General features: G+C 43.2%; 1 protein-coding gene and 1 pseudogene across 3 annotated transcripts in view; both read left to right on the top strand.

Moving 5' to 3' along the window:
* The first annotated feature begins 821 nt into the window (after positions 1-821).
* LOC123816422 lies at positions 822-3386 on the top strand (annotated as a pseudogene).
* A 4141-nt stretch (positions 3387-7527) lies between these two features.
* The window catches only part of AK4 (adenylate kinase 4), a 69025-nt gene continuing 61629 nt past the window's right edge, over positions 7528-14923 (top strand). Inside the window, exons 1-2 of one of the 3 annotated variants that reach the window (XM_045835476.1) lie at positions 7710-7839; positions 8662-8794. Coding sequence is in view for 1 of the 3 variants with exons in the window: in XM_045835474.1 (XP_045691430.1) it covers positions 7695-7839 (145 nt within the window). In the remaining 2 variants the exon portion in view is untranslated. Of the gene's footprint in view, positions 7840-8353; positions 8453-8661; positions 8795-14923 lie in introns of those variants that run through there. The other 2 variants (XM_045835474.1, XM_045835477.1) reach the window with 2 other exon arrangements.

The following is a 14923-nucleotide window of genomic DNA, read 5'->3' as shown; positions in this document are numbered from 1 at the left end:
ATAATTTTATTTCATTAAAAAGAAAAGGTTCTTTCTGTATGTTACCTATTTATAAATCTTTTGAGGATGAACAGAAGTTTCTGGTATTTCTTACTTAAGCAGCAAAGGACACACTATTTTGCTAGTCTTCAGTAGGATACCATATTACTTAAGGAATAGCTAAATAATTTAGAATATTTTGCACAAAGAAGAGAAACTTCAGGTGGGACAAGATAGCTGTTTTCAAATATATGAAAATCTTTTTATGTGAAAACAAACTGCAGAAACAAATAATATGAGCATCCTCAGAAGACAGCCCTGGTAGTAGAATATATTTGTCTGGCACAACTTAATTCTTCCAAGAACTTGTTTGTAGTGCCATGAAGTACATTGACTGTTGTGGTGATTGAAGAACAAATGACAGTGAAATTTACAATTATGTAGTACTTACCACATGCCAGGTGTTGTTCCAAGTCTTTGATATACTAACTCATTTAAGTTCCCAACAACTCTATGAGATAGGAACTACTACTATTTCCATTTCTTTTTAAGGTGGAAAAAATGAAGCATCAATTAAGGAACTGCTAAAGTCACATATCTGGTAAGTGATAGACCCAAGAGTTGAATTTGTCAGTCTGTCTCTAGAGTTCATTCTCTTGATCCATGTGCTTTTCTATGTTTGGGATTTACTTAGAAACCCTTAGTTAATCATTTCTTAGAACTGGTCATCACCTTTCTAAATTTTGTTCTGCTCTGGGTTTTCTGGGCAACTCTCCAACTAGACACCTCTTGAATTATACTCCCTTTATACCCCTTTGGTTTGTCTCTCAGAATGACTGTCCATGGTGAACTCTCAGGTAAGTGGGGTCTATGACCTGGACTGGGAATTTGGAGCCAAGTTTGGGACTGGTGGTGCTAGTGCTGAGAGATGACAACTTGAACTTGACCCTGGAGTTGGTAGGCTAGCCTGTGGTCATAGGGTGAAGAATAAAGTGCTAATGCCATTTGAGAGCCAGATCAACAGTGAGCCAAGCATCATGTCAAAGGGGTGTGGCAGCAAGACCAAAACTTGGGACACAGCAATAACTTGGAAACAGAAGGCTGACAGATGAATTGGCAAGTTCAGGAGGAAGGTATTGTTTAAAATCTGTGGAGATTCCTGAAAGAGAGAGCCTTGTGGGAAGAATCTTTTATACAACTAGCTGTCTCACCTAGCTGCTGAGGTAGCCAAGTCAGTCTGGACATGAGTGACTTTCTCTTTCCTGTTAGCATTTCTCTATACAATCTGGTATGGAATCTCCTGACAGAGACTAAGAACCCTCTTCACTCAAGTACTGGGGAGACTGGGTAGGGTATAGCGGTTATGTGCTTGATCCTAATGCCTGGGATCAAATCCCAGCTCTACTACTAACTGGCTCACGACACTGGGAGATAAATTACCTAACCTGTTAGTGTTTTAGTTTCTTCATCTATAAAATACGAAGATAACAGTGTTACTCCAGAAGTCCCTGAATCAGCATAGCACAGTGGTGAGGGAGAGAGAGAGAGAGAGAGAGAGAGAGAGAGAGAGAGAGAGAGAGAGAGAGAATGAGAGGGAGGGGAGAGTGAACTGGTCTGGCACATAGCAAACACTCAATGTTAAATGTTAATTATAATCTGCACTGCCCTTATCAAAAGACCAAGCTTAGAAGACTTCCACAGGTGGGATGCCCTTTATTTACCCAGCCTTGAGCTAGACTTGAGCAGAATAAAATCAGTATTCAGTTTCAGTTCCTTGATTCAGTAAGAGCAGAAAGTTGTACTTCCCATGGCAGTTAACTTCAAGCAGAGGAAAACACACCCAAAGGCATCTGACTCCAGATATGCCTACTAATGCAAGGCAACTTCTAGAAGGAATTCGGTTAGTGATTATGGTTAGAAGGGTGAGGTGAAGAGTGGGAATGGCACAGCCCTATTCATCTCCACTACCAGGTGTATAAATCAGAGCAAAGTTCTGAGCAAGATACCATCATTTTCTCATTATATTTGAAGAGTAGAGCACAATGGATGGTTACTTTGCTTTCTAGTGTTTCCCGGTGAAAAGATCAAGGGTAGGGATTAATCTTCATCTTCTGAGAGAGTACCTCTATATCAACTGTTGTTCCAGGAATGATTTGGACATAGTCTGTTGCTCATGGAGAATAATGGGTCATGACAGGTAAATACAAAGAATGTTGATTTCTTTCCTCCCAGTTCTTTCTTTTCTCTTTTTTATTTTTTAACTACCTGGGAACTTTTTTTTTGTTTGAGAGGGCAGTGTTGTAAAATAAATGATGCTGCCTCTTTTCAATAACTGTTAAGGTATTGTAGGTTGATAAACATGTGGACTAGGAAAATTTGAGGATAAGATGATTCTTTTTCTTGTAAGCACAAAATATGCTCACAAATAATGCTATACTAGTTATTTATCCACTGTTTATTCTCTCAATGAACCATTTGGCTTCTTGAGTATTTGATGAGTGCCTACAGGGAGAAAGGAGTGGGGTACACTCCACCTGAAATCATGTTTCTTCCTCCTCTTATTTTTTAGCTTTCTTTTGTCAATCTTGCCATGTCCAAGTCACTAGCCTTTCTTCTGTATATCCAGAGGAGCTTCACAGAAGGCAAACAGAGAAATAACTACCCATTCATTCATTCAGCAGCAAGTCAGTCATTCAATAATATTTACTCTCTATGTCTCCACCCTGTATCTACCTATATAGAGGCCATGATGAAAAAGATGAAGCCACTATGTTCAAACATCCTACTGTTTCCAACAAATACAACAGAAATAAGCCAGAAATTATGATAGAAAGTGACCAAGAAGTGATAGCTAGAAGAACGGGGCTTTAACTTATGTGGGGTCAGTATCATATCTATAAACCCTGGTTGGGGTGATCACATCATTTAAAAATGCTGGTGAGTTATAGTAAATTACATTTCAAAGGTACACTTTGAGGTACAGAAGAGTATGTGACATGCATCCCTGATGATGCAAAAGATAATTTGATATGATGTTAGGGATAATTCTATGTGGTACATGCATCTGTTTTCAAATAATAAGCTGAATATTAAAAAAGTATTCCACACAAGATGGCAGCCACCATGGACTTAGACAGTTAAAGAAAACTGAATATATAGCCTTAAAATAGAATGTGGACCTAAATGCCCAGAAGCAACCCTCTTCTGTATCATTTATAACAAAAATTAATATGAATGGAGTTAATTGTTCTAATGGAGTGGTGGACCCAACAGCCATATCTGTGCTACCAAAATGTCAGAATTCGTGTAGTATCAAAGTTGTCCTGCAGGAGCTTTGGCACCTAATGATGTCTAAAGGAAACATAAAACTCCCTCAGCCACCTGAAGGATGGTGTTACAGCAATTAACCAAAAAGAAAAACCACAGGCCCACCCCTTCCCCCATTCAATTTAAGCAGTCTTCATTTTCCACAGCAGTAAATTTTCTAGATACGTCTTGTAGAGCTCAAAATACTGGAAAGGAAGCTCTCATTCAAAGACAATTTATCTTAAGATACTGTAAAAGATGTTAATCTTGTCCATTTGAAATACATAAGTTGTACTATAACAAAAAATGCATTCCTTACCTAATTTCATTTTGAGCTATGCAATTACAGATAAACACAAAGTCTCGTTTAGATGCTATATGTCTTAACTACTTCCCTAACTCTTGGTAAAGGACCCCCTTTTTATTTTAAATGAAGATTAAACTCAGTCAGGTGGGTATACTTGGTTAAGTATATGATTATCTAACCACTTTACTGTACACCTGAAACTGATACAGAATAATATTGAATGTGGACTGTAATGGAAAACAATTGCCATTTATTCTTTAAAATAATAATTAAAAGACTCTGTTAACAACAACAAAAAAGATTAAACCCAGAAACTCAACAGGTCAAAGATTTCAGTTGGAATATGGCAACCCTATTTTATTTTCCTGTGTTCATTTTAGTTTATCCTTTTATTTATGGTTAGCAACTTACATATAGTTTCTTTTTTAAATAAATTATTTAAGCAAATTGAGTCAATATTAAAAAAGCATGATAAGCAGTTAAGAGCTAGGTGAGACAAGGTTATGGCAAAATTATGAAAGTGTTATAGAAATGACTGAGGTTTAACAAACAAGAATGCTATACTCAAAACGAGAGTATCTGGGATTGACTCCCTGCTGTACCACCTACTAGCTCTGTGACCTTGGGAGGTTCACCTAACCTCTTAGAGCCTTAGTTTTCTCATCTGTAAAATAGGAGCAGGGACATTACCATCTATGCAAGCTTGTGAGAATCTGATGAAGGAATGTGTAAATGTAGTCTTCATATTACCATCTAGTGAAGTTGCAGAGAGGCTACACTGCTTAGTGTTATATGTGTTGGGAGGAGGAAGGGGACTCGCCAACATTAACAAAATACTCATTACAGGCAAAGTGCCGTGTATTTTTGAGGATAGAATGATGACTAAAATTTGGCCTCTGCTGTTAGTGTTTCATTTGTTTACAGGGGAAACAAACACATAGATGCATATTACTTTGTAGATTGTGAGGAATTGTAAATGGGTTTAAAACCTTAGACAAAGGAAATCAGAAGATGATTGCATGAGTATACGAAATAACAATAGCTATCATTTCCTGAGGCCAGGGAACCTGCTAGGTTCTTTGTCATATTAACTCATTTATTCCTCACAGTTTGGGAACTGAGATCAGAGAGGCTAGGTGATTGTCCCATTGTTAAAATGGCCATGATATTTATGATGAAATATTTATTATATGCCCAGCACTGTGGTAAATCCTTTATAAGTATTATTTCATTTCAGCCTTACCACAAGTCTATGAGGTAAGTATCATCTCCCTTTTCAGATAAGCAAACAAAGGCTGGCAGAGGTCAAGAGCTTGCAGACTTTGTAAATGGTGCCATTGCAATCTAATCCCAGGGGTGTTTGACTCCAAAACCCGTTTCTTCTGGTTGTCCAGGTTCCAAATGGCAGCTGAGCTACTTGGCGCTGATGTGGCTGTGCACACAAGGAAGGCCCTTTGAGTGTTCTTTTGTGAAATGCTAGGTTCTATTCCCACCGGGGTTCTCTAAGTTTACCTATGTCCCAACTCTTCTTTCTGCTTCACAATATAAGCTCCTAGACTCCTAAACACAAAGTCCTGGGACCGTGTGAGTGGCCAACATCACGCTATGACACCATATGTGTTGGTAAAGACATTTCAAAAGTAGGCAAAAGAATTTGGTGATAAGGCAAGGTTTTTATGGAGGCTAGAAGCTGTATTTCCTCTGGGAACTTACAGAATCAGTTCTTGATAGACACCAAAGGACCTTTGGAAATGTACTAAATTCAATCTCATTTTAGAAAGAGAAGAGTTTAGGGGCCAAACATCCCATAGCAGGCAGAGGAATTAAGGGACTACCAGCTCCCATGTCTCAATGCTCATTTCACTAGAGCAGTGGTTTTTAAAGTGTGGTCTCCAAATCAGCAGCCACAACATTACCTGGAAGCTTGTTAGAAATGTCCACCATAGATCCACAGAATCAGAAACTCAACAATGGGGTCGCTCTTACTAATCTGTTTTAACAAGCCCATGGAGTGATTCTGAGGCAAGTGCAGTTCCGAGAACCAGCACCAAATATCTGCTATATATTACAGGGCATGTGCCAGGAAGAAGAGGGGAGATTACACTCCTCCTACCCCTTCTTTGTTCCCAGGTGAAGGGCTGAAAGGGGTCAGTTTAACAAGCCCCTGAGATCTACAGAAGCTCAGATATTTTGGAGAGGGGGATGAGCCTGTGGAATTAACTCTGCCCTGGCATTGGTGACTTATGAGTGTTTCCCAGGTAGCCAGACACTAGTTGCTGCCTAGCTGTGTGTGGAGGAAAAGGACTGCCAGAGGTGGGGAAAGGATCTTGTGCCAGGCTCTTCCCTCCCACCCCCAGCCTCCTAACATAGAGCAGCCAGGAATATAGAGGACGCTCTTCTGCACACTGTCCTTCCCCATCTGCAAGGTATGGTTGGTGGCACTCAGAACCTTGTAATGGATTTCCCAAAGGCAGGAAGACCCTGGAAGAAGTGCAGAGAAGGGGAGCTGGTGGAAAGCAAAGGTATATGGAAGGTATCTGTGTTCCTGTGCTGGATTATTTTTTAACTTTATCCTGAAGGGACAATAATATCTGAGGTGAAATAATAGAAAATAATTGGCAGTTCAGAGCAGTATCTCTGGCAGCTGTGAGGATGGATGAAAGCTGCGTGGGGTTGGAACTGATTTAAGATTATATGAATTTGGATATGTAAGGAAGGGGAGGGAGGAGCTAGCACCCATTGGGACTTGATGAATTGTAAGTATAGTGTCAACAGTGTAGCCCTGACGTCCTGGAATCAGATGGTTATAAGATCCTGAGCACAGGTGAGTGGTCATCCCTTCCTTTCTGTTGCCCCAAGGAGCCTGGGGTTTGGAGTCAGGCAGACAAGGGATCAAAACGCCCGCTGGAATGTGGCTTCCAGGAGGGCAGGACTCCATCTCTGGTTCACAGCTATATGTCAAGCGCCGTTGTCCGGCACACATTAGGCACTCAAAAAACGTTTGCTGAATGAATGACTCAATGAATGAAATGAATGGCCATACTCCAGGTCTCCTTTCCTCACTTGTGAAAACCCTACCAGGAATGGTCGTTGGGTAAGAAAATCACCTAGCCCACAATGTGCTGCACAGTAGGCGCTCACTCAGTAAGTTGTGTTTTTCTTTCCCTTGAGTGGGAGATCTGGTCCCCAGGAGACCACGAAAACGGGTTTTCTGTCCCTTGAGTCTTCTCTACCTCCCTTCGCCCCCACAGCCTCTCCTGGGTCTTGTGGAGCCCGTAAGCCTGGGAAGGCGAGGGGCAGAGCACCGGGTAGGGGAGCGGGTGCTGGCGGCGTCTTGCACGGAGCTGGTCTCCTCGGCTTACGTAAGGCGCGAGCCCCACGCCGCTGGCCGTGACCCGGAGTCGGGGCGGGCGGAGGCGGCACCGCCCAGCGGGATCCTGGCTTGAGGCCTGTCCCAGCGAGCACTGTGTCCCAGCAGGGGTGTGTGCTTGTGTGACTGCTTTGGGTGGGGAAGCACCTCTGTCCACACGGAGCGGAGGTGGTCGCTGAGTCCTCTGTGTGGGAGGCATCCAGGGCGACTTTATGGGATGTGACAGCCGCCTGGGAGGAGCGGAGGCGTGGACTAAACACTGCCCACGTGCGAGTACCCGGGCAGGGGTCAGGCCGCAGGTCCCGGGGGCACTCGGAGTGACTGCCCACCCAGCTTCCGCACTGTGCGGGGTGGACCCCTGCCTTGGGCGCGTGGTGGGGAGCGAGAGGGAGGGAGGGATGTAGGTGGGACTGGCTGCGGACCTCTGAGCCCGAAGGCGAAGGCGGTCCATGCCAGGGGCGGGGTCCCCGGACTACTCCACTCCCGGGGCGTGGGCGCGGGGAGGGCGGGGAGGTGTAGCGTGGCGCCTCACTCCGCCTTCCAGCCGCCCTCCTCTGGGCTGAGGGGAGGGGCCGTCTCAAAAGTCTCTCCTTCCCCTGCAGGGACAGACGGCGAGTCCTGGAGCGAGCAGAGGGTGTCAGAGGCAGGGGCCCGAAGAAACAAAGTTCCCGGGGCTTCTCCAAGGCCGCTGTCCGGGTTGCCCGTGCGGCCGCCCCACTCCTCGAGAAGGCAATGGCTTCCAAACTCCTGCGCGCAGTCATCCTCGGGCCGCCCGGCTCTGGCAAGGGCACCGTGTGCCAGAGGATCGCCCAGAACTTTGGACTCCAGCATCTCTCCAGCGGCCACTTCTTGCGGGAGAACATCAGAGCCAACACGGGTGAGGGGGTGTGGGGGCCAGGGGCGGGTGTGAACCTGAGCGGGATCCCCTAGTTAGGCCGGGCAGACGAATGGCCGGAGAGGGGCCAGGTCTCCTCGGCCTCCGGGAGCTCTTCCTCCGCCCCCCACCCCACCCTGGTCGTGCAGGCTCCTACGTGCCAGGGCGCATGCAGCCGGTGGGCCGCGGCCGTGCGGGCGCTGGGGGAGAAGGCCGAGGCGCGCTGGGAGGAGGTCGGTAGGTGCACGCCGCTCCTCTCTCCACCGGGCTCCTGCTGCCTGGGGGAAAAGCCGGTAACCACCAGCTGAGAGAGAGAGAACCAGGTAGCTGGCAACGCTGAGCTCCCCTCTCGCTCTGCTTCCTTAAGGCAAAACCACCCCCTCCGCAGCGCCTCTGGCCCATCCTGCCCCCCCTGGGTCTCGCCCAGGCCACACGCCGCCCACCTGTGGGAGTCCACCCGACTGCACGTGACGGGGGTGGGGGGGTGGGGGCGGGGGACCTGTGGCGCCCTGGTGATGGGAGCTGCGCGCCCTTCTAGACCCTGTGTCCCCTCCAGCCTCCAGACGGAGCCCTGGGTGGCTCTGAAAAGCCTGTCTGTTCCCGGTCGTCTTCTAAGGTAAATTGTCACCACGAAGTCCCCTCCTCCCCAAGCCGGGGCCTGATGGTCAGGAGACTCGATCTGATAAATTCCACATTGAATCCAGGTTCCACAGAACTGGCTTTTTAAGAAGGCCTCCCCTGGCTTGCACGATGAATTTGGGGATATAGCCGGCCTGATCTCTTGGGGTTTCAGAATGGCCCTGCTGTCTCTCCTTCCGCCCCTAGGTCTACACCAGCTCATTAACTGGCATTAAAGGGAGCGAGGTGGCTGTTGTGTCGCCGTGAGGTGCCTAACCCTCCAGGGATGCTGCTGCTCATAATTAGCAACTCCTTTATGAAAACTTGTTATTGCAACGAGGTATTTGACAGTCGCCTCTCTTCTTGTTGTCCAAGGTGGTTATTCCTCAGGGATCTTCATTACAGAAGCACATGTTAGTTTGAAGAGGTGGGTGGAGGACTCTGCTAGAAAGCAGGCTCAAAAATGGGGAATTAAGAGTCTCAAAGGCTGATTTTCTTATCTCTTAAGCAGGTAATAAAAGCAAGTTTTATATATTTTTAAAGATTTTTATTTATTTATTTTTAGGGAGAGGGGAAGGGAGGGACAAAGCGAGGGAGAGAAGCATTGATACTCGCCTCTGGTAAGTGCCCGGGTGGGGGACCTAAACCGCAACCTACGAGTGCGCTGACAGGGAATCCACCGGCGACCCTGCGACCCTCCGTGGTGCGTGCGTTGTGCGGGAGTGCGGGAGGACGCCGGGCCAGCTGAGCCACACCGGTCGGGGCTAAAAGGAGATTTTTACTCTGATTTTCAACAATTCTCCCTGCCCCGCCCCCCATCACGTCCATCTCTCAGAAGGAACAGTTGTGTGTGCCATGTTACAGCTTGAATTTTCTTGGGGGGGGGGGTTACACCAATTATAAGGTCTATTTTAATTTTAATAGCACATTAAAATGCATTTTATTCTTTCAGTGTTTGGGATGGTTCTCAGTTTTCAGGGACAGCAGTGTGAAGGGGAAGTCTGGTTCCCCACTCAAGGGTTTTGTGATATGGTAGGGAGATGGAGGTAGAGTGACGGGAGGAAATGATGGGGGGGGGGGTTTGAGCCCGTTTCTTAGCATTCTCTATACCTGACTTTGTGACTTGTTTCCTTCTGGCATGAAGCGCTTCACACTGTCCATTCTGGGGCTGGATTAGTGGTCCTTTCCATTTTTATAAGAGAATATGATGGGAAGTGGTGTATTTCTGCTGTTAGAGGTTTTGAAAATTTTCCACTTGCTCTTTTCTCTTATTCTCATTTTTTGTTTCATTTTAATTTCCCCTTGTTCTGAATATTAATTTTCATTCTCTTTCAAATACCTTTAAACTCCCTCCCCTCACCCTCTTAACTCCCCAGTGTTTCTCCCTGGAGTAAGAAATGACTATGAAATGTTTAGATTACCTCTCCCCCCACCCCACACCCCTCATTGTGAATCAAGTAGTTTTTTCATGAACCCGTTTAGAGAAGCAGAAAAATAAAGGATAGCAATTTGTTTTTAAAGTGACTTGTTTCTAGTGGACTTGGAGGGTGTTCTCAGATTATTTTTCTCTCTCAGAAGGCCTAAGAGTCTTACAGGCTTACTGCCTAGTACATAAAACATTCCACAGTATTTATTTCTCTGTTACCTGCTGTTTGCTTTTAGCTAGCTTCCTGGTAGAGAAGCACAACAACCCCTGTGTATGTACCCCCTTTATAGTTGAAGGTTTGAAGGAGATGATGAAACACAACAAAACCCCAGGAAATAAAACCTTGGTAGGAATTTGAATTGGAAAGTAGCTCAGGCCATCTGTTCCAGCTTTGATTAGGGCATACTCGGGTCCACATGGCTTTCCCGCAGCCACTGCCTGGTGAAAAGCAGCTCCTTCAGTGAAGGGCTTCCCATTGCTTTTGGGGAAGGAATTTGTCTCTTTCCTTTGCACATAGCTTGTTGGTTCAGTTGCTTTTGTCACATACAGTTACAATGAAGTGTAGCAAATGTCTGTGTGATTCATCCAAGAGATATTTACTGAGTACCTACTATGTGTCAGTTTCCTAGGTGCTGGGAACTATAGCAAAATTTAAGATTATCTTGTGCCCCTTGTCCCTTGTACTTTCACCATGTTCCATTTTCCACTGAGAGACATAGAGGAGAGAAATCTAGCAAAGTAACTGATGCACACGAAGAGTTCAACAAGTCTGTGTTGAAGGCATGGGTCAGGAATTCTATCTAGACCTTCCCTAGAAGGAGTCAAACAGCGTCTAGTCATCAAATCCATTGTGTTTAATTAGCTTGGCTTTATGGTAAAAGTTTGTACTTACGATTTTTGGGGGGTGTGTGGAAAAATTTTTCTCTATCCTTTGTTAGAAAAAATTTAACTGAGTTAATTCGAACATCCGGTTGGCTTTATTAAATATTCATAAATGGGGCAACATCCCATCTAGCACCTGGGGGGCGCTCAGGGGTTTATAAAATGGAAGATTTTTATAGGAAGAAGGTTTGGGCAAAGGAGCCATTAATAAAAGGAAAAAGATTAGTTTGGGGCCAGGACATCATTTTTTTTTTTTGAAGGGAGTGGGGAGAATGGGAAGGGTTTTTATCATACACATTTTCCTTTTTTATTTTTATTCCTATATTGGTCTTTATTTAAAGGAGAATAATTTTTTAAAAGTTAATTCATTTTCCAATTACAGTTGACATATGATTATATATTAGTTTCAGGTGTACAACATAGTGATTAGACATTTATATACCTTATGAACTGATCACCCTGATAAATCTCGTACCCATGTAATACCATACACAGTTATTACAATATCATTGAACATATTGCCTGTGCTGTACTTGACATCTCCGTGGTTGTTTGTGTAACTGAGATGCCTCTTCTTTCTCTGGGGGATATATAGGGCCTATGTGACAGATTACCTTATTGGTGTTGACCAGAAAAGTCCAGACTGGTTAATTATGTTTGCAGAGAGAATGAAAATGTACTTAGACCAGGTATTGAGTCTAGGTTTGGTATCAGGGGCTTTTAGCACCAGTGATGCTATTTTGGGCCTGTGGTTTCCTCTATAACACCTTCAAGGTACTTCTGGCTGGTCTAATAATCAAATTGACATGATGCAGATTAGCAGGAAAGAAATAAAAGTTTAATAACATGTATGCTTACCTTCTCCGTACATGGGGGAAACCCAGGAAAACTGAGCACCTTGCCAAAATGGCAGAAGTCATCACCTTAAATACCACCTCAGCTAAAGGCAAAAGAGGTTGGAAATGGAGAGTCCGTTTATAGGAGGTTATCCATAAAAGCGCAACAAACAAGAATAAAATTGTTATGTAGATTTAAGTCCAACCCTTCTCCTTTGACAGTGAAGGCAGGCCTGGTACACTGGTACAATGAGGGAAACACCTCCACAAATAGAGATTTCCCTTATAATGTAATTAGTTTTTATAAGGGGTAACTTCTACTTGGTTTTCAGAGTTTCTCCCCTGTCTGCTGTTTCTTAAAATTAACCGGTCTAAAATAATCACTATCCCAAGGAGGCATATTTTGAGGTGGCAATTTCTGCTCCCCTACAGTCCCATCTTTGAAACCTCAAGAAGTTTCACATTCCAGAAGCAATGTTGATAGATTGTTCTAGATTTTATTAAACTAGCCTCAGTCTTGAGAATGGGTCAGTTCATGTAAGCAGTTGTGTCTCGTTTCAGGATGTGGTCTTGCAGGTGAACTGCAAACATTAGGCCTACATGGAGCAAGCAATCAGGTAATTAATAAGGTGTTTCTGTGGAGACAAAAAAAAAGGTTAATGATTGGAAGCAAATTATAAATCTGTTTCTGAGCCACTAAGATTTCTAGATGTCAGGCTCAGGGCTTCTTTTGCAGGTTGAAACGTCTCTGATGTTGTCAATGTTAAGGTGATCCCATGATCAGACTGTGAGAGAATTCACAAAGAGAAGCAAGTGTAGAGAATAAAGTTTTTATTCACTCTCCAATGTAGGAGAGGAGCAAGGTGTGGAGAAATACACAATCCTTGAGGGGTGGGGGAGCTTTGAGCTTTTATTGGATTATAATGTGATTTAAAAAGGGGGGGGGGGTGTAGCTCTTGTGAGGTCCCTGGGCTGTTTGGGTGTTTTAACCTGAGGCTGCAGGTTGTTCCAATGTTATCTTCTGCCTGTGGCTATAGGGAGTGGTTAGTTCTCCTCAAGCTTCCAGCAATTTCCAGTCCTGGGGATGACCTCAGAAGAGTGAAATGGCAGTCATGTTTAACAAGGTCACAGGCCTGCTGGGCAAGTGGTGCCACAATAGCAAATGGGGCTGACTTTGTCCTTTTGATCAGGGATTCAGTCAAATGTTTTTAGTGGTTTATGCCAGGTCCAGAGATTGACTGAGCATGAACTATTGTGGCAAATTTTGGTGATTTCTCTTTATTTTGTATCAAATCGTCTAGTTGCAGTTTGCAGGACTTCTGGAAAAAGGACAATTACAGTTCTCAGTGATTCCAAGTCAAAGGATGAGAGAAAATTTTGAAATGTTAGTTTGCAGAGTTCAGTCAGATATTTGAGGAAATTAGAGTAATTTGGGATCCTGTCCAGTTTACAGATAGGAACGAAATCTCAAAAGATAATGAATGGTACTAGAATCTTATATCCATAAAGGTGTATTACGGAAACAAATATTTCCCTCTCAGATCATTCTCATTTTTACCAAAGATAGCCAAATTAAGACTAATTTAATTACAAAATAAGTCTAGTTTCAGTAAATTTGGCCTGATTATTTGTGCAAGTTCAACAAGAATAGTAATTAACTACATAGGCTCTTTTGAATCTGCTTTGCTGGACTTTTTCATAAGGAATCTCTAGATTGAACTTTTAATAGCCTCTCGAGGCCAGAAAAGCCAAGCAAAGGGCTTGATTAGACTTCACCTACAGTATCTGTAGATTTGGGCATAGTCCTCTCTTTTTGAGGTCCCCAAATATCCTGAGAATCCTGTACCTGCCAGGAAGTGACCTTCTTTACTCACCAGGTAGTCTGTTGGGAACTCTAAGCAAGGTGTCAGGCTGGTATTTTTAAAAGGCCTTTTATTGGCTCCCAAAGGCAATCCTAGTTCCATAAAGCTATCTGGTCATATTTGAGTCTATGCATATCTCTCTGAAACATGACATTCTAGTCAAAGTCCTGGTAATAAAACCAGTGTTTCGAATTGACTCCTGTTAGAAGGAAAATAGAGTTTTACTGAACTTATGCAAACAACTGTATTGCCATGAAAATAAGAATATTCACTAAGAGGTCCGAAATTTTGGAGGGATCAGGTAGGTAGGAAATGATAAATGTTTCAATTCTGTTTGTAAAGGTATAATTTACCAAATTGATCTGTCATAGATAGTTAAAGAGAAACAGCTTTCTTTATCTCTGGAAAACAAAAGATTTAAAAAAATCAATATTTCAAACAAAAAGTCATAAGCAATATAATCATCCTTATCAGTTTATTCATTTCCATGTAAATAAAACTTGTTCTACTTGAATCCAGTTCTTCCCTTAGTCCTCTCAGCCTTGACTGATGATTGAGGGTGATGATAATTCTAAGAAGTTTGCAAGTCCTTCATCAAGACTCCAGTGATTTACCCAGTGCAGTGAGTGCCTCAAACACTAGAAACTGTGGAAGGTATATTTATTCCAAGTGGGAAACACTTTTTCTAACAAGTTTCTTTGTCACTGTGAGTATGTTAGCCTTGCAGCAGGGGAAGGCTTCAACCCGTCTTAGTATGTATCGATAATACATACTAAGTGGCAGTGGAATGAAGTCCAATTGAATTGCCCTATGGTGGATGAAGGAATGCAAAAATACTGAAAAATGCAGTGTGCCTGGCAGCGTAGAAGAACCAAGAGGTTGTCTTGGGTTTCCCACAGTCCCAACTATTGATTTAATTTACAACCATTTTTCTACCCATACAATCTACCCTAGAAGTTTATGTTCACTTGTTTTTACCTTGGTGCTCATACAATTCAACATACCAAATAAGCCAAATTAGTTTGCTATTCCCCTTTTATAAGGAGAGAGATATTCTTTGAAATGACTCAAGGGCCCTTTTGGAAAAATCTCAAAGTTATTTTTAATTTAGGAAAAAGACTGTTTAAAAGTTGGTATTTTAGGAAGTTGTCAAACTATCAAAAGGTTTTAAAACACTTGACTAAATAGGATCATAGGTCATAATGAAACAATACTTAACTAAGGCCACAAAAGATTTCAAAGACAAAGTTTACATAATTGTTAGCAGAATCTAGCTCTTACTGTTGAGAAGATTCAGTTTTTGTAAGTATTCAAGAATGTGTTTAAGACAACATAAACACAGAAAATTAGTTTGATAAAACATAGAGTATTTGCTTTCTGGACAGATTACCTGAAAAGGAAAACCTTTTATAATCTATTAGAAGACTGACAGTCCAAGAAAACTGTTCTTTTAGCAAATAAAA

Source organism: Phyllostomus hastatus, unplaced genomic scaffold (assembly GCF_019186645.2).
Source record: "Phyllostomus hastatus isolate PE091 unplaced genomic scaffold, TTU_PhHast_1.1 phas_contig_209, whole genome shotgun sequence".
Classification (NCBI taxonomy): Eukaryota; Metazoa; Chordata; class Mammalia; order Chiroptera; family Phyllostomidae; genus Phyllostomus; species Phyllostomus hastatus.
Note: the sequence above shows the minus strand (reverse complement) of the source record. Positions and strands in the feature narration are given on the sequence as shown.